The 18,060-nt window shown below is 61.9% G+C and overlaps 1 protein-coding gene across 1 annotated transcript; it reads right to left on the bottom strand.

Annotated features, from left to right (window-relative positions):
* Positions 1-2,899: 2,899 nt before the first annotated feature.
* Positions 2,900-17,101, bottom strand: CACTIN (cactin, spliceosome C complex subunit). The gene is made up of 10 exons (XM_028126056.2): positions 16,910-17,101; positions 13,936-14,416; positions 11,099-11,194; positions 10,452-10,597; positions 9,343-9,505; positions 9,145-9,259; positions 5,576-5,768; positions 4,862-4,984; positions 4,435-4,718; positions 2,900-4,108 (listed from the first exon to the last, which is right to left on the bottom strand). The coding sequence occupies exons 1-10, from the start codon at positions 17,074-17,076 to the stop codon at positions 3,618-3,620; spliced, it is 2,259 nt and encodes a 752-aa protein (XP_027981857.1). The 5' UTR covers positions 17,077-17,101; the 3' UTR covers positions 2,900-3,617.
* Positions 17,102-18,060: the final 959 nt, after the last annotated feature.

Here is an 18,060-nt window from a genome sequence, read left to right as displayed (position 1 = left end):
TCGGGGGCCTGGGAAGGACATAGGAGCTCTGGCTCTGAGTGGGGAGGACGTGCTTCTGCCCTCCCCTGCCCTGCGTGTCCTAATACCCCTTTTCTGGCTCCCCACACTGCCATCCTTCCGGCCTCCTCCGGGCCTTAGCACCCACCCTGTGTCCTTCTAGGCAGCCCCTCCCCTGTCCTATCCCATTGTCTGAGGCGCTGAGGATCCGGCGGTTAACCCTAATTTCTCCTCCTTGGTAAGGGGTCTCCCCAACTCTTACGCATCTGGCAGAGCCCTGGCTCTAAGGCCCCCTCCTTTGTAAAGCCGTGCTCTCCCAGGCAGTCTTGCTACCCCCAACCCTCTTCAAGAGCAATTCTGTGTCCTAGCCCATGTGCTGGGACAATTCTGCATCAGATCTGCCCTTGAGGATGCCTTCCCGCTGGAGAAAGACAGAGCGGGACAGAGCCCAGCCCCCTGCAGTCAGCCTGGGACCAGAGGAAGTGACAGGGCTTAGGGCGGCCCAGAGGTGAGCCGGGAAGGCATCCTGAGGGAAGAAGGTATGAGAACTGGGGCTTTGTAGGATGAATAGGAGTCCCCTGGGTCAGAGAGAGACGGTCGTGGCAGAAATTACATTTAAAACTTTGGGGAGGAGAGGGAGCGTGAGGCTTTGGGAAACTGCAAGGCAGGCAGATGTGGTGGAAAGAGGATGTGGAGCTGGGGCTACAGATGTGGGGGGGACTTGAGGGACACTGCTCCCTTCCCACTTCCTCTGCCCAAGATAACAAGGACAGTGGCCTTTCTGGGAAACGGCCACAGCAGGCATCAGAGAGGGGCACTCGACCTGCATGGAGTCTGGGCAGCACCGCAACTCTGCAAGGCCGTGGGGGGCGGGGAAGATGGGGAGACCGAGAGGCGCCTGGCCGGCTCAGTCGGTAGAGCACACAACTCTCGACCTCAGGGTTGTGACTTCCAGCCCCACATTAGCTGTGGATGTAACTTAAAAACATAAAATCTTTAAAAATAAAAAGGGGGGGGGGAAACTGAGGTCCAGAGGGAGGAAATGAGGCATCCGAGGCCACGTGTGGGTGGGATTTTGCACCCAGCTCTGGCTTCCACCACCTACGGGCCTCCCTCCCCACCCCCGCCCAGCTCCATCAGCCAGGGAGGCCAGGGAGGCCGGATGGTGGGAACAGAGGCCAGGCTCAGGATGCGCCCCCCGGGGCTGGTTTCCGGTAGGGGCCAGGCGGGGAGGATCTATTCTTAGCCTCCACAGCCAAAGCAGGAAAAGGGTGGGGGGGGGGGTTGGGGGCAGCTTAAGGCACTGGGTGGGCCCTGGGCCAGGGTGGGGACCAAGGGGCGGCTGGCTGGCTGTGGTGCCTCCAGTCGGCCTGAAGGGTCCCCCTGACGCCCAGCTCACAGCCCTGTCCAGATCATCCACCCTCTGCGGCTCCCCAGCATCCTGGGAAGAGCCCAACTGCTGGGCTTGCAGTCACCCTGCTGCGCCCCTGCCCCGGGAGCACCTGCTGCCTCGCCCTCTGCCCAGCAGCCGTGCTGCCTAGCCCAGTCCGGCTCCTGCGCCCATCTCTGGAAAGCCTTCCGTGTGACTTCAGGGGGACCCTAGCCCCTAGCCCCAAAGCCTCCCCCTGCTGCAGCCTGACCGCTTGGGTCTGGGGGTGTCTGGGCCCAGCCCTCCTCCCTCCAGAGTGGGCCTCCTGGCTTAAACATGCGCCCGGAAAGTCACTTTGTTTCCCCTCCTGGTGCAGCTGTCTCCCTTGGGGTCCACACCCTGCTAGGACTGCTGAGGAGATGGAGGAATTGGGACTCTCCTGGGAGCAGGTGGAGAAACTGAGGCTGGGACAATGGGCGGTGACCTGGGAGGTGGGATTCTCCCAGCTGGAGAATTTAACCCTGAGCACTTTCTAGGCTTGAAGATGTGGGTTTCTGCAAACCTCAGTACCCACAAAGGGACATAGACGCTGTTGCGTAGAGCTGGATGCTGCGTGGACACACAGCCGTGCTGGGACGCCAAGGCAGCGCTTTACCCAGCCTGTGACCAAGCGGCAGGCTAGGGCCGACATGCCTCCTGGGTGTGCCCCAGACTCAGCCCTGCGCCCAGGGGCCTGCCCCGTGTGCAGGATAGTGGAGCGGGCCAAGAATCACCAGGTACCAACTGCTTAGATACATGCAAGATAGGAAGGTCACCCTGGCAGTCAGTGATGAACTAGTGATGTCTGTCAGGGGTGGTGAAGGGGCCGGATGTGCTCCGTGTGCCGCCCGGCATGCACCAGGCTGGTGTGGGTGGGCCAGCTTATGTCCCCGGCTCAGGGCTCCGAGGCCCCTTGACCAGACCCACCTCCCTGCTGAGTGGCCCAGCCCTGTTGCCGTGTGCTTGTGTGAGGTGGGGCAGGATGGAGGAGAGGCCTGGGCTGTGCCAGGTGCTCCTGGGAGAGTATTAAGACAGGGTTGGGGCGACCAGTGGCCCGGGGACGGTCAGTCCTGGCCATGGACGCTGGGCCGGATGGTCCTCGGTCATGAGGGCAGCCTGGGCACTGTGGGGGGCCGAGCAGCATCCGCGCCCCCCTCCCGGCCTGGAGACCCTCCACCCCTGCCCCCAGCGTGACGACCACAGACCGCCATCCCCTGCCCTGGGAGAGCAGCTCCTCACCTCCCAGCGTCCACGCTCAAGCTGGTCAGGCGCTCCGGGGGGAGGTGAAGCCATGGGTGGGCCAAGACAAGGACACCTGTGGACGGCGGGAAGCTTCCTGAGGGGCCACCACTATTCTTAAGGGCTGTCACTAAAGGTCTTCTCACCCTGGTTGTAACGTGTGTGCTCTGCCCACAGAAGACGGAAACAACGCGACCGCCTGTGGCGGCGAGGCCTGGGGCCCCAGACCGTGCAGCATTTCTGAAACTCTAGGAATATTCTAAAATAAAGTGTTTATTAAAAAAAAATGCAACCTCATGAGTAGACCAATTAAATGAAAATAAGATATTTCACCCCACCTAAAAAAAAGTCATTTTAGAGAAACAACCTAAAACGCTTCCAGATGGAACAGGGAGCGTGGGTACGGCCGTCGGGAGAAGCCGGCGCCGGAGGTCATCCCCCTTCAGGCTGGAAACGTGTCTGGAACAAGGTGTCGGAAGCAACGTTTCTGGGGCAGCGTGTGAGTGGGTGGTGGCCGCACCTGTCAGCCCCGCAGCCAAGCTCGGCCACACACAGGGACGCAAGGGCAGCTCCGGGCTGGCTGGGAGGCGGTCTCCAGGAATGCAGCTGTCCCAACATGCGGGGGCACCCGGGTCAGGTGGGGGTGCCTGTGAACGTCTCTGTGGCCTCCGGCTGCTGGACCCGATGGCAGAGGGGTCTTCCATGCCCACCCGGCGGGCAGAGGCTGACCCACAGCACCAGGCCAGCCTGGGCAAGGGCCAGCGGTGGGGGTCCTGCAGCTGCCCTGGACTCGGGTCCCTGCGCCTCAAAAGCCTGGCACGCCGTCCCATCAGCGCTACGGGGCAGGTTCCCCAGTGACCCCCCTCCCCCCAGTTCCCAACAGGGAAAGTGGGTCCGGGCGAGGGGAAGGCCAGGGGAGGCCACCGCAGGGGGGGGGGGGGCAGGTGGCCCCGGGGGGGGCAGGGCCCGGCCGTCACCGGCGGTAGCGGTAGCGCTTGAAGTGGAACCAGAGCTGGAAGATGCCGTTGGCGAACTGGCAGCGGAAGCCGTGGCGGTGCGAGTACTCCCACTCGCGGTTGACGATCTTGAAGGCAATGTCCTCGTAGGGCGGCCCGGCGTGGAAGCGCAGGGTGGCGAAGTCCTTGTTGTCAGCGCACGCCTCCAGGAAGTACTCGGGCGTGGAGCGCTTGTCGATGAGGTCGGGGTAGAAGATGTTGAACTTGTAGCCCTGCACGATCTTAGGCGGCGGGTTGTCAAAGTCGTAGTGCGTCTGGTTATACTTGTTCCACTCGAAGCCCGTGTGCACGCGGTTGAAGAAGCGCGGCTTGCGCGGCCGGTACTTGTCGGCCCACAGGTAGGCCTTGCCCGTCAGTGGCATCTCCACGCTGAACTGTGCCTCATCCTGGCCCATGCCCTCCTTGGCCCGCCGGAAGAAGATGTCCTCCGCGCTCTCGCTGGCGTCACCTGCAGGCGGGGCTGCGTGAGCCGGCGCAGCGGCCCTGGGCCTCGGCTCCCCGCCTCACCACACCGAGCTGCCCCCCACCCCCCAAGCGGGGCACACCGCCCCCCCCCCCGCCTGTCCCCGCTTCCAGGGGCAGATGGAGAGGTGGGCCCGGTCCCAACGCAGCCCGCCCCGACCCGGTGCTGGCCAGCTCCAAGCGTTCCCCTGGGTGGGCACCAAAGAGCCCGTGTCCCCCCGCGAGCAGCCAGAGGGCCTGGTGGTCAGAGACCTGTGGGTGGCCCCCAGCAGGGCCCCTCGGGAGGCCGGAGCAGGTCCCCACGCCCCGCACCTGTGACCTGGAGCTGCTGCCGCGACAGCTGCAGGCGCTGCAGGTCCTCATCGGGCTCCAGCACGTGGGCGTCCAGCGGCAGCTCGTGGGCCGTGAGCAGCCGGGGGCTGTACTTGCCGGCGTCATAGTCGTCCAGGCTCTGCTGGATCAGGTCCTCCTCCATGAGCACGGCCTCCCCGTCCGCCTCGCCCTCCGCGGGCGCCGCCCCTTCTGCCTCAGGCTCCCCGGAGCCGCCCTCCGACGAGGGCCCGGGTGGGGTGGGCACTGGGTCCTCGGGTTCCAGGCTGAGGAGGGGAGCGGGATGGACTGGGCCAGGGCGGCAGCAGTGGGGTGGGGTGTGGGATTGGGGGGTGGGGTGGGAGGGTGGCCCGGGACCCCTAGGAGGTCCCTGGCTGAGGGGTGGGGAGGGGGACGGGAGGCGGCCTACCTGTGGCCAGGGGATGGGGGCTCCTGCTTGAGGATGGGAAACAGAGGCTCACTCTCCACGCCCTGCTCCTGCTTCAGCTTGTACAGCTTCTGCCGCAGCACGTCCTGGTGACGCTCCCGGAGCCTGGAACGGGGGCTGGAGGTCACCCTGCCCTCCCCCCAAGCCCTCGTCCTGACCCCTGTTCTTGGCGAGAGTCCTGGGAGAGCAGCAAGGAGCCCCTGTGGAGGACCGGGGCGGGGGGGTGTTGCCCGGGGCCCTGCAGAGGCCTACGGCTGCGGGGGCTGGGGGGGGTGCTGAGGGCCAGGCTTCAGCACCGAGAAACATGGGACTCGGTCACACACCCTGCCAGGAGCAGCACTCCACGGTTGGGAAGGTTGGTCCCCATACTGGGGACTCGTGTGCCATGGGAGCCCCCAAGCTGGGCTGACCAGGACGCAGGACGCCAGCAGGAGAAAATAAACTTAGAGACAGCTCTGCACAGTTCGCGGCAGACAGGCGTTGCGTTTACAGGGTGCGGCCAAACACGCTGAGAATTTGTACACAGAGGATGTGGGATGGGAGGGAGGTGGGCGGGCTCAGGGCCCGCCGTGATGCCTGCTGACCCACCAGAGGCCCTGCCCGCTGCCCAGGACCCCGACTCCAAGGGGCAGAGGCTCCCCGAGGTCACACAGGAGCCGGCTCCCGTGTCCTGCAGAGGCCGGGGGCAGGGCTGACCTGGCGCGTGCCATGTGGGCGCGGAGCTGCTGCAGGAGGCTCTCCCAGTAGCCCATGTCCAGGTTGGGGCCCCCAGCCCGGATTTTGCCCTCGATGCCCTGGAAGATGACCTGCAGCTGGCTGTACGTCTTGCCCTTGAAGACCGACTGCACGTCAGAGCTGACTGAGGCGTTGACCCCCTCTCGCCGCTCACCTGCAGGGGACGGGCCACTCAGCACGGGGCCAGGATGCTGACCCTTCCCTTTGCCCACACTGCCCCTCCTCTGGTCCTGGGGTCTTGCCTCCTCCCGGCCTCCGGTTCACCCCTGCCTCTGGCTGGGTCCTAACACACATGAGGGAGCACCAGGCCACAGACCCTAGTTGGGATGGTTCTGACTCTGGGCCGGGGGGAGCCGGGTGGGTGTTTTCCAGCCTCTCCCCCGTCTGACCCTTGGGCCAAGTCTGAGCACCTCAGCCTGGCATGCCCGGCCTGCCACCCCCACCGCATCGGAAGAGCAAGGAGGGATCGCCGGACAGCCAGACTCTCGGGAATCCAGATCCTGCTCTGCCAATCTTGGCTGTGTGACCGTGGGTAAGCGGTTCACCGTTTCTGGGCCTGGCTCCTCCCCCAGTAAGGAGAGCTGCTCGTTTCCCAGGCTTTGCAGAGTCCTGACACTGCCCCGAGGCAAGTGTGTCCCCGTCCTGCATCCATCACGAGCTGGGGGCCCAGGGCCACGTCCCTCCCCGATAGACTGAGAGGCCCCTGAGGGCGGGGCTGGGTGCCGCCTGGCGTGACCTGCTCTGGCTCACCAGCTCCCTTTCCACTCGTCAGAGACACCAAGCCCTGCCACGGGGCCTGTGCACACGTGTTGCTTTCCACTGGCAACATGATCTTTGTCCATTTGCTTCCCAGATTGCTCCCTTTGGCCTGATTTGTGGCTTCCCCTGGGCGGAGACCTTGTGGGGCTTCTGAATGCTGCCTCCCTGGCACAGTGCTAGGCCCATGGGAGCTTGGTGAGAAGCTGCTGCTGAATGCAGGGATGCACGGGTGGCACGCACGTCCTGTTCCAGAAAACTGGCTCCGGCAGCCCTCCCGCTGGACACAGGGTTGCAGCTGGTCAGTTAGGGTCACGAAGGGTCGCTCTAGCCAACCAACGTGGGGACCCTGGAATCAGCACCTAGAGACTCAGCCCCTCTGCCAGACAGCTGAGCATCCCAGGCAGCCCTAGACTCAGACTGGCTGAATCTGTGACGAGCACAGAAACATTATGGGACCAAAACCGAATTCGGTGACTACTCCCCCCCCGCCCCGCCTGTGGGGCCGCATCCCGCGTTCACGGACACACAACTCACGACCCACACAGCCAGCACCCGCCGGCGTGGCTCCACCCGAGCCACACTCTGCTACACGGTTTGAATAAAGTCACGTCCCAGGTCCAGAACACACAGGGCCCAGCTGGATCCTGGTGGGGGCTGGGGCGGCTCTGCCGAGCTGCTGGGAGCACTCCTTGGGACAGTGCTCAGGAGAGAGGGCAGCACCATGGGGAGGACCCACAGGGAATGGTAGTGGGGGGGGCCACCGCGGACGCCCACTCTTATCGTACAGTTACAAGTTCCCAGTTACCGACAAGAGAAAAACCAAAAAAAGCCCCAACTGAATTTGTAAAGACAACACACGGTGCTTTTCAGGTCTCCTGGAACAACAGAGGCGAGCCCTCTTGGAAATCATGGCAAAAAGAGGTGCCGGAGAGCAAGCTCATCTATGAGGGCAGCCAGCGCCAGCTGGGGTCCCTGCCGTAACCAGTGAGGAGGGAAAGAGGAAGCGGGGCCTCTGCCATCACCGGGAGAAGGGAAGCGGCCGCAGAAGGGGGTGACCAGCAAGGGGCCCACCAAGGGGGCAGCTGGCAAGAGAGGCAGAGGGGCGCTGTGCAAAGGGGGGCGCACAGCGGGACGGCCCTCACGCTTCCCCAGACGGTGCGTCGGGGTCGTCGGCGTCTGCAGGAGAACGCCCTGCCCCCGCAGTTCTATCCCCAGCACTGTGGCCACGAGCCAGAGAGGAGGCAAAGCACATTTCCTGAAGCGCATGACGTCCCAGAACTTCCTGCTTTTCGCCAGAAATTACTGGAGAATGTGTCCCACCAACACGAGGGCACAAAACACAAGAAAGGGAGACATGGGGTCACAGAAAGAGGGGCTCCAACACCGCAGAGCAAAGGGAAGCCCCGTGAGGTGGGGGACAAGGCGGACAGAGGGCATGGCGACAGGAGAAAGCGGCCCGAGGCGATGCTCCGATGGGCCCGGCCAGCTCGGCCGGGGGGCTGGAGGCCTGTGGTCGGCGGCGGCCCCGCGCGCTACGACCCTTGGTCACACAGGCCTGCGCGGTTTCCGGGGCACAACCACCACCTACTTGTCTCTTCTCCTCTGACGCTCCTGGAGGTGTCCTGTCATCCCCAGGGGACAAAAGGGGAAACCAGGCTCCCAGGAGGTCACCGAGCTGCCTGGTGGCCTGGATCTGCACCAGGGCCACACCTGCCCCGGTCAGTGCTCCTCCGACTAGAGTTCTATACCCAGCCCACTGCCACCGAAGGAGATACCTCCTCACGCGTATCTCAGAGCAAAGAATTTCCTTTTCTTTCTCCCGAACTTACTAAGGGACACGCCCCGCCAAGATGAGGACACAGGACAACAATCACCCCTTACAAAGATGACGAAAGACACTCCTCCTTTTCCTAAGAGGAAACCAGCCCCCCCACCCCGTGTGAGTAAGACAGGCTTGGAGGAGGGGGAGGGCGCATATCCTTGGCCATCACCACGCCTAAGAGAAGCAGGGCCTAGGACAGGGCCCACACGAGGCCCAAAGAAGCCGGGCGCTGTCTGAGCGGTGGCCTCAGGGGGTGGAGGGGTGGGAATGCAATTGGTTCTAAACCTCTAGAACAGTGGTTCTCACCCAGGGCGATTCTGCCCCCAGGCGACACAAGGTGCTGCCTGGGGACACCTGCGGCTGTCAGGACTGAGGGTGCTCCAGACACGGAGTGGGTGCGGGCCCAGTAACTGCAGTGCTGAGCACGAGAAACTGAGCTCCAGAGCTCATTCCCCCAGAGGTTATGCGTGTGTGTGGCCACCTCCAAGGAAAGAAAGTGAATTGAAAAAGAACATCAGGTTGGACAGACTGGGGCTCCAGGGGGTTCCCAGACAAGCAGAGCCGAGTCCCCAGTCCTGCTGTCGCTCAAACACACCAAGCCGCCAGCAAAAACCTGAAACCCAAACAGACAAGGCCCCACCGGCACTACTCCCAGGAAAGCAGAGCGTGGCTGAACAAGCGTTTAAAGGAAGCTGGTGGGCAGGCACACTGCTGGGCTCTGAGCCCTGACCCATTCAGGGTCTGGAGCACTTGCTGCTGCCCCCTGGTGGCTCCCGGAGAGGCCTCCAGAGGGCCATGGTGACCCCAGATGGGGAAACTGAGGCAGGCAGCAAGCCCGAGGTTCTGTGGGGAGCCACCCGGAACAAGGCGGCTCCTAGCAGACCCAGCCACGTGCCCCCAAGAGCACACTGGGTACTTTCTGGCTACCCTGGCCCCAGCCGTGGGTTACCTGGGCCCTTGCCCGAGGCCTCCAGCTTGCGGAGCTTGGCGATCTCATCCTCCGTGATGGTGGTCATGTCCCGCCAGAAGTCCGCGTTCTTTCCCTGCTCCAGCTCCATGTATACCTGGAGGAGGGAAGTGCAGAGGAGTGAGCGTAGCAAAGGGATGTCCCGGGGGCCCAGATGCAAGCGGTGGGGCCGGGCGGTACCTGGATGTCCTCCAGCAGGTCCTCCATGTCAGCTACAGTGAGGCCGTTGAGGAAGGTATACGGTTCGTGCATCTCGACGGCCAGGTCATCGTCCTCAGCGCTGATGTACTTGGCCAGCAGGTCGATGGGCTTGGCTCGCCCGTCCCGGATGCGGATCTTGGAGCTGCCAGAGAGCAGGGAAGCAGTGTCAGAGCCCAGGATGTGCCCCCCTCCCCTCCTGAAGACCATGCCCTGGAGGAGTGACCTGTGTGGGAGCCAGGGGAAGAGTCTGGCCTGCGGCGGGTGGTGGTCAAAGAAGTCTTCCTGGAAGAGGAGTACCAGGCACAGGAACAAGACAGGTGAAAGACACAGGCCTGGACACAGGCAAGCATGGCATCTGAAGAGCAGCAGGTGGGAGTGGAGCGGGGTGGGGGGACACAGTGGGGCAGAGAAGACCCCCTCCTCCCAGTGGATGGGCTGCTGGGGTGGAAGATCAGAAGCCTCAGAGCTGCACCCGTGGGGACAGGTGTCAAGAGGCTGACGTTGGTCCAACCCAAGGGAGCCCTGCAACCAGGTAGGTCTGAGCCCTTGGGGGCGGGTGTAGCCAGCAGGCAGCAGGGCAGATGGGGCCAGGAGCGGGTTCCCGGGGCACGCACGCCAGACCCTGGGCTCAGATGCCTGCTGTTGTGGCCTCAGGCGCTCAATGGGTCCTTGTCTGTGACTGGGCCTGATGAACAGATACTCCTGGGGGCTGGGGGGTGGAGAGGGATGACCATACCAGCCTGGGGTCTAGCACCCTGCTCGCTCATGTAGCAGCACTACGTGGAGCAAGGACCATTCAGATGTCTCCCTGGCACGGGACTCAATGGTGGAGACAGGCTCAAGGAAGGAAGTGAACAGGAAGTGGCGCACACAGCAGGGGTTAGCACCAGAAGGGGGGGTCAGGGAGGGACTCCCTGAGGAGGTGATAGGTGGAAACCTGAAGGGCAAGGGGCACCAGCCAGGGCAGAAGGCTCCAGGCAGTGGAAAGAGCATGTGAAAAGGCCCTGGGGCAGGCAGGGGTCCATGTGTTTGGGCCCGGAGGAGGGCAGCAGGTGGCGGAGGTGGCGCCGCGTCTGCGGCCCACGTACCGCAGCTTGGCCTGCTGCAGGTGGAAGTTGTCCTCCTGTTCCTCCCATGTCTTGAAGTGCTCCGCCTCCTTCTCCCGCTGCAGCATCTCCAGCTCCTGCTCCCGCATGGCTTTCTCCCGCTCCCGCTCCAGCCGCAGCTGCTTCACCTGGGGGCGCAGGGGGCCGACGGGGAGTACAGGCGGCCCATAACAGCCAGATGGGGGTCTCGTGGAGCCTGCCCTGTACTCTCTTAGGCCATGGGGTGCCCTGGGGTCAGGGGTGGGATATAACCCAGGCCTGCCCCCAGCCCACCAGCCCTGGACTTGGACTGGTCAGGGAAGCCCAAGGCCTCGGACAGACCCTAGGACAGAGGGGCATTCTTTCTGCTCGAAACACAGCAGCCTGTAGCAGCCAGGGTCATTCTGGTCACCTTGAAGGAAGCGTCTGAGACTGTCTGACCCAGAGGTCAGCAGAACTGAGAGGTGGAGGGAGACAGCTTGCTGGAGGCACTGCCCGAACCCCTGCATCCAGCTGTGCCTGAAGCCAGTTCCCCTGGACTTTCTGTGTAAGCCAATCGGGTCTCCCTTGACATAAGCCAGGGTGAGCCTTTAGGCCCTCACAAGGGAAGGCCTCTTGACCCCATGTAGGCAGGCCAGGGGCAACCCCACCTTCTGCAGCTCCAGGCGATTGTCCTCTTGGATTCTCTTGTTCCGCTCCTTCAGCTCCTTCTCCTCCAGGTGGCTGATCCCCTTCTTTTCCAGGGCCTGGAAGGGCCAAGCACACACCCACTGAGCAGAGATGCTCCCTCCCACCTTCCCAGGCACCACCTGCCAAGGGTGTTCCAGGCACCCCTCCGCAAGTTTCAGATCGAGATCCACCAGGCTGAGCGGTGTTTTTGAAGACAAGACCACGAGACCGAAAGAAACGACCTGCCCACGGCCACACCTCACTGACTTCCACTGAAGACGCAGCCCCCTCAGCATTCCCAGACCTAATGTGATAGAATGCAATGCTCTGGACCAGCCTCCGGCGTGGGTGAGATGTACGCTCACGTGCAGAGGGGAGGCAGCCACCCCCCCACGGGGGCTCCCGAGTGTCACCCACGGGAGCACCTCTCGTGGCACCCACTGCCCTGGTTTACACAGAAGCCTCGCTGGGCCAGCTCTGTGGGGTTTAAGCCCTCAGATGCCCACTGGTCAGAGATGCCCACTGCGTGTGGGCAGAGGCAGGACAGCGATGGAAGAAGAGACAGACTCAGAAAGCACACTTGCCCGGGGTCGCTATGAGGGGAACAACGGTCCCGACGCTCACAGACCCCTGGAGCACCCCACGACACAGCGAACGTGGTTCTTCCCCGTGTCCTCACCCGAGGAGGGTGCTCGAGGTACGGGGCTGGAGACCCCTCAAGCCCTCCAATATCCCCTTACAGTCGCTGCCTGAGCCGGGCGCTAAGCCTGCACTTCTGACGAGCGCTCCCCCGGCTGCGAGGGCTGTGCACGGATTCTCCCAGTGCCCAGAAGAACGTGCGCCTCCGGTAGGACACAGGACTGCCCGGCTTGGGGCCACCCCTGGACGCCCGGGCTGCTCCTTGGCCTCCCCTGCCTCAGCCTGGGCTGCCACCACACATATTAAGAGTGCCGGTACTTGTCACCTACGGCCACACAGAACAGCAACTGAGAGCACAGACGAGGAGCCCAGCAGCCCTGGTTCCAATCACAGCTCTGCCATTCCCGAGCGGGGAGACCTTGGGTGAGCAACTCAGCAGCCCGAGCTGACAAGGCTGCGTTAGGGAGAGTCAACGGGCGGAGAGCGCTCTGAACAACGCCCAGCATGGAGCACGGTAGCAGTCTGCGTCATGACTGTCCATGCTGCCAGCCAGCGGCCCTGGGACAAGGAGACAGACACGCAATGCTGCCCAGACTGCGGGCCTGTCCAGAGAGGCTTCAGAGGCTGAGCTGGGGTCGAGCCGCCAAGTGATTATCACCGGAGGGGCTGATGAAGCCCTCCCGTGGGGCAAATTCCCCAAAGCCAGTGTGCGCTCCAAGAAAGACTTGCTGGGGAAATGCCCAAGCTCATGTGTGTACCAACCACCCTGAACTTGTTCATTCAACACTTACCGAGTGCCGACCGTGCGCCAGGCTCTGGGGGCAGAGTTTGCCCCGTGGAGCTCAGTCTGGCAGGAATCGCACATTATGAATCAGAGCCTCTGTTTAGAGGTACACTTTGCAACAAGACCTTTCTGGACCTGCTTGTTTCAAACAGCACTCCGATGCCGGCCTGCCCTCTCTCCTCTGTGCACTTGGCTAATCGACTTATTTACAGTCTCTCCCCCAGGAGGCTGCTGGCTCCACAGGGGTCTTTGTCTCTCTAGCTCACTGACGCACGCCTGGCCCGCATGGCCCCCAGCACCAGCAGGTACACGGAACAGGTGAGTCAGTGAAGTGCTAGGAAAGGAGATGCAGCGCCAGGACCCATGGGACTACGGGGTGCCAACAAGGCTCTTAGGAGAGGGACCGGGTCAGCTGCGACCTGAAGGCACGAGACAGCAGCAGCCGTGGAAAGAGGTGGGGAGGGTTCCAGGCGGAGGAATGGTGAGTACCAAGGTGCCGTGGGCCGGTGTGTTCTAGACAGAGGCCTGGAGTGCACGTGGTGAGTGGCAGACGCCACGGCATCTGACTGTGCCCGCCTGCTCCCGCCGCCGCAGGCCACCTGCCTCCCCGCAACAGGCGGGGGCTGCGTTACGGTTAAACCGTGTCCTCCGACAAAATACGTCACCCTCCCAACCCTGGAAGCTGGGAAGGGGGTTTTACATGGAAACAGGGTCTCTGCAGATGTAATGGGTTAAGACGAGCTCACGTGGGGTGAGGCTGGGCTCTGAACCAATGACCGGTGTCCCTACAAGACAGAAGGGGGACACACAGGAAAGATGGCCACGTGAAGGTGGCGACAGAGGCAGGGGCTGGGGTGATGCGGCCAAGGGCTGAGGGGGCCCCAGCGGCCACCAGAAGCTGCAGGAGGTGGGAGGGCACTCTCCTCTAGAGCCTCCTGAGGGAGCGGGACTCTGTCGACATCTGACCTCCAAAACCGGGCGACAAAATCTGTGGCTTTAAGTCCTGTGCGTGAGGCCGCCACTGGCCGGGTACGTGATCCGTGCGTGAGCCGTCGGCACCGAGACGACTGAGCACCTGTCTCGGGCATGTGACGCAGAGAACCCGCTCTCCAGTCACGCTGGAGCTTGGCCCGGTGTTTCGGGCAGAGCACCTGAAACCTTACATGGCAGGAACGTTTACGCGGTACAAGCCACCACGCACCAGGGTGCATGCACGTGCGCACGTCTAAAATAAACTCTCAGCGGCAAAGCACCACCTGGGAACGCGTGCTGTGCGTGCTCAATCACGTCTCTTGAAGCAGATGTCGTAACAGGCACGTAAAACAAAACCACGAGAAAGGCAGGAAGAATCTGCCAAGGACGCGCGCCACGTGCCGAGGGCGGCAACAGACTCACCTTGTTCCAGATGAAGGTGCCCAGGAGGTTGTTGTCCCCGAAGGGGTTGTCGGTGTTGGTGTAGCCCATGTACTCCTCCCCCCAGCCCATCTTCTCCCGCTTCTTCCGCTCCTTGGCCTCCTTCTTGGCCAGCCGCCGGGCCCGCTTCTCCTCGGGGGTCTCGAAGGCCTTCATCAGCTCCTCCTGCTGCTTCCGCTCCTCCCGCAGCCGCAGCCGCTCCTGCAAGCTCTGCTGTTGGCTCAGGGCTGCCGCCGCCTCCCGAGGGCTCTGGGAGCGGTCTGGGGAGGCAGAGCTGGAAGCCGAGGAGCCCGGGGACCAAGAGCGTGTCCGCTGCCGGCGGGCCCATCGGCCCCGCTGCCGCTCCTGCCGCTCCTCCTCCGAGTCGGACTGAGAGGACCGGTCCTGTGAGCGCCAGCGTGGTGGCAGCGGGCTCGGGCTCTGCCTCCTTCGCCGCTGCCACCTTTCTTCCTCCGAATCTGACCTGTGGAGGGAATCACAAAGGTCTGCTTACTGCCTGCCAGTCAGTCCTTTGTGTGACAGATGTTTCCTGAGTACCTGCTGTGCAGGGCACTGTTCCGGGTTCTGGGGATATGGCAGTGACCAGCAGTGATACTGACAGCCCCTGCCTTTGGGAGGCTCACATCAACAAATAAACATGCAGCATGACGCTACACAGTGCTAGAAATCAAAAAGAAGAGTGACCTAGCATGAGAAGATGGAGATCTGAGGAGGCAACTCTGGAGGAAGTGGGGGAGGATGCTACAGGGAGGGAGTAATCCATGAAGAGGGCATAGCAAGAGCAAAGGCCCTGGGGCAGGAATTTACCTGGCATGTTCAAGAAGCAGCAGGAGGCCCATGTGGCCGGAAAAGTGTGAACCAGGGGGAGTGAGGGAAGGAGTGAGGGCAGGGCGGCAGGCTGGGTCCTGATGGTGCAGGAACTGTAAGTGTAGAAACCAGAGGACCTGATCTGTCCAAGGTAACAAGAGGGAGCTTATAGGAGAAGGTGCTGTTTAAACTGGTCCCACAGGATGGGCAAGAGGGAACCGGAGTAAGATTGGCAGGACTGAAAACCAGGCAAAAACACTGTGATCAGGGAATGGAATGCACGAGCTGCAGGGATAGATTCGTTAATGGTCAGGGGCCTTTGAATGCATAGAGGAACAACCAAGTCTTTTTATTCTGTTAAATGCTCCACCCATTAAGCTCACGTCAAAAAGTCTACACCACGAAAACCAATTATTTTGGAGTGTCTGTATGCAGACTACACGTTTAACCAAGTTTTCACTAACAGTGCCAATTCAAATTACTCATCTGGGATGGCCGATTATCGTAATTCAAATATAGGAAACAGCAGGTATAAAAGATGCACCAATGACAACAGTAAAACGTGCTGCTGTACATGAACCATTGCGGAAAACAGCAACACCGGGGGCTCACACCCGAGCCAGCAAACTTTCTCTGTAAAGAGCCAGACGGTCGAGGACACAAGTCTGCCATTCCGCTGTTGCAGAGCATAAGCGGCTCTGGACAGACAGGAATGAATGGGCATGGCTGGGTCCCAATAAGCTTTTACTTCCGCACACCAAAACTTGAACGTATTCGAGTATCTCATAATATCTTCACGTGTCCTGAAATACTATTCCTTTTCTGAACTTTCCCCTCACCAACTAAAAATGTAAAAACCAGGGGCGCCTGGTGGCTCAATCATTAGGTGTCTGCTTTGGGCTCAGGTCATGATCTCAGGGTCCTGGGACCAAGTCCCGCATCGGGGGGGGGGGGGGGGGCGCGTCCTTGCTCAGCGGGAAGCCTGCTTCTGCCCCTTCCCACTGCTTGTGCACGCGCACCGGTGTGCTCTCTCATAAACGAATGAAATCTTTAAAAAAACATTAAAAACCATTCTTGGCTTCCAGGCTGCAGGCTGCCAAGCCCTGGTTAAACCATGTCTGCGTTATTCCTGTTCTGCTTCTTATAACTTCTTGAAAGTCCTGGGTTGCAATGACCTTAAGAGACTCAAAAACAAAAACCACTTTTTCAAATGTAGAGAGCAATGAGCCACGTCCGACTACAGCCACCGTGGCTGCGGTGTGAACAAGCCAACAGGATGGGAGACAAGGCATGCTGGGAGAGGCCCCAGGGAAGTCGTGAGTACACAGAGGAGCAAACTTGGACCACAGTGGGGCAGGGACTGGACTGAGGGTCACAGCCAGTTAGGGGCTGAGTCAGCACTGGGACCTAGGTCTGAAAGTCAGTCCCTGGCACTGTCTGCTCCCTTTGTGCTGGAGCAGACTCAAGCTAAGCCTGGACAGGTGTCCCATTTCCAAAAGGACACGACTGTGGGCCGCAGGGAAGCTGAGACCCAGGTCCTAGGAGTCAACCCAGGCCTGCCGCCTGCCACCTGTCACCCACAGTTCTTTCCTCTGACACCCACTTCCAATAGCAGGTGCTGTCACCCCTACTTAGGAAATCCCTCTCAAATCCTTCCCCACTGTGCCTCCCACTGCCTCCCTCTCTGAAAGCCACCACCATCTGTTGCCTAGACAACCGTACCATCCTCCTCCTCCCTGTTGTCACTCCTGCCAACCTCCTCAGTCCCTTTCCCACGCGAAAACCGGAGGAAGTTCCACAAAGTAAGCCAGACTACATCACTCAAAATCCTCCCATGGCTTCCTACTTCCCTCCGAATAGCGGCCAAACCCTTCACCACGGTACACAAAACTGCACGATCCGGTCTCTTATCGCCCCGACCTCCTCTCCCACTTCCCCTCTGCCCCGCCTCGCTCACTGCGCTCCTTTACTGTCCCTCCAACCGCCAGGTGCCCTGCCTGGAGCGCCTCTCTCTTTCCTTTCGCTTCCTAACTGCGACTCGCACTCGGACGTCCCCTTCTCCAGGAAGCCCTCTCTGACTAATTCGAGGATCTCTGGCTCCCCGAGGGCAGGAGCCGGATCCCCAGCGCCGTTCACGCAGCGACCCCACCTGCGCTCCCGGCTCTGCCGCCTCCGCCTGCGCCGTACTTCGTCGTCCCGGCGCCGGCGGTTTCGCCGCCCATGGCTCCCGCTCCGACTTCGACTCCGACTACCGCTCCGTTGCCTGCGGCCCCTGCGACCAGCCGACCGCGAGCGCGAGCGTGTATCCCGACCCATCAGCTGAGACCGTGGCGGCAGGGCTGACACAAATATCCGGGGCCTGCGCCGGGGGCCTTCCTCCTCTGCGGCGCGCGCCGGGCTGCCCCGTCCGCGCCTGAGCCGGGGGAAGGAAACCCATCTCGCTGCCCCATCCCGCAGGGGGTCCGACGCCCCGTAACCTCTCCACTGACCTCAAACGTGGCCCGTATGACAGACTCCGGCCAGGCTTTCCTCTCCAGGGTTGGGGGCTCGGCCTTTGGGCAGTGCTAGGGACAGCTCTATGTGGGTCCTCTCGCCTTGGTGGGGGAGCCTAGGGACTGTGGGCGGAGCAAGAACGAACCAGGAACAGCAAGTGGGGCGGAGCCTGGGGAGGCGGGACCCAGGGGAAGTGGAGCCGGAGTGGGTGGGGCCCAGAGGGCGGGAACAGGAAGAGGCGGGGCCAAAGGGAGGCGAGCCGCGCGGGCGAGGTCTTTGGGCCGGTGCGGGCGCGGGAACTGCGAGATCAGACTCAGAGATGGACAATCACTTTATTAAAGTCCCCCCACCCCCAGCCCCAGCGAGGCAACATGGAGCTGGGATCTGAACTGGGTCGTGCAGCTTTGTTCTGTGGGTGCTGGGGAGTCACGGGAGGGTTTTGAGCGGGGAGAGGGGCGAGCGCGCTGGTTCTTAGGTGGAGTCCCTGCTGGGCTGGTGGCCAAGAAGGACTACAGCAGGTAGGGCTGGAAGACCCCGAAGTCTCTGCTCCAAGCTCCCCCAGCCCACCCCAGAGGATGGTACTTCATGTTCTAGTTTAAGCTCTTCCAAAAGTTCACCTTAACATACAACTTCACGACCTCATCCTGAATGCTAGCTTTGTACGCTCTGCTTGGTGCCAAGGCACAGGGTGGGGCTAGTGGCACGGAGGAATTTCCGAAGACCATCTCCCATCACCCTTGATAACAGGCCAGCTCATCAGCGGATGTGGATAAAACGTGAGGGAGCTGGCCCTGTGACTGTCAAAAC

This window comes from Eumetopias jubatus, unplaced genomic scaffold (genome assembly GCF_037043125.1).
Source record: "Eumetopias jubatus isolate StellerSeaLion01/CBP00866 unplaced genomic scaffold, mEumJub1_p1.0 scaffold_1, whole genome shotgun sequence".
NCBI lineage: Eukaryota > Metazoa > Chordata > Mammalia > Carnivora > Otariidae > Eumetopias > Eumetopias jubatus.
This window is presented reverse-complemented; position numbering and strand designations above follow the sequence as displayed.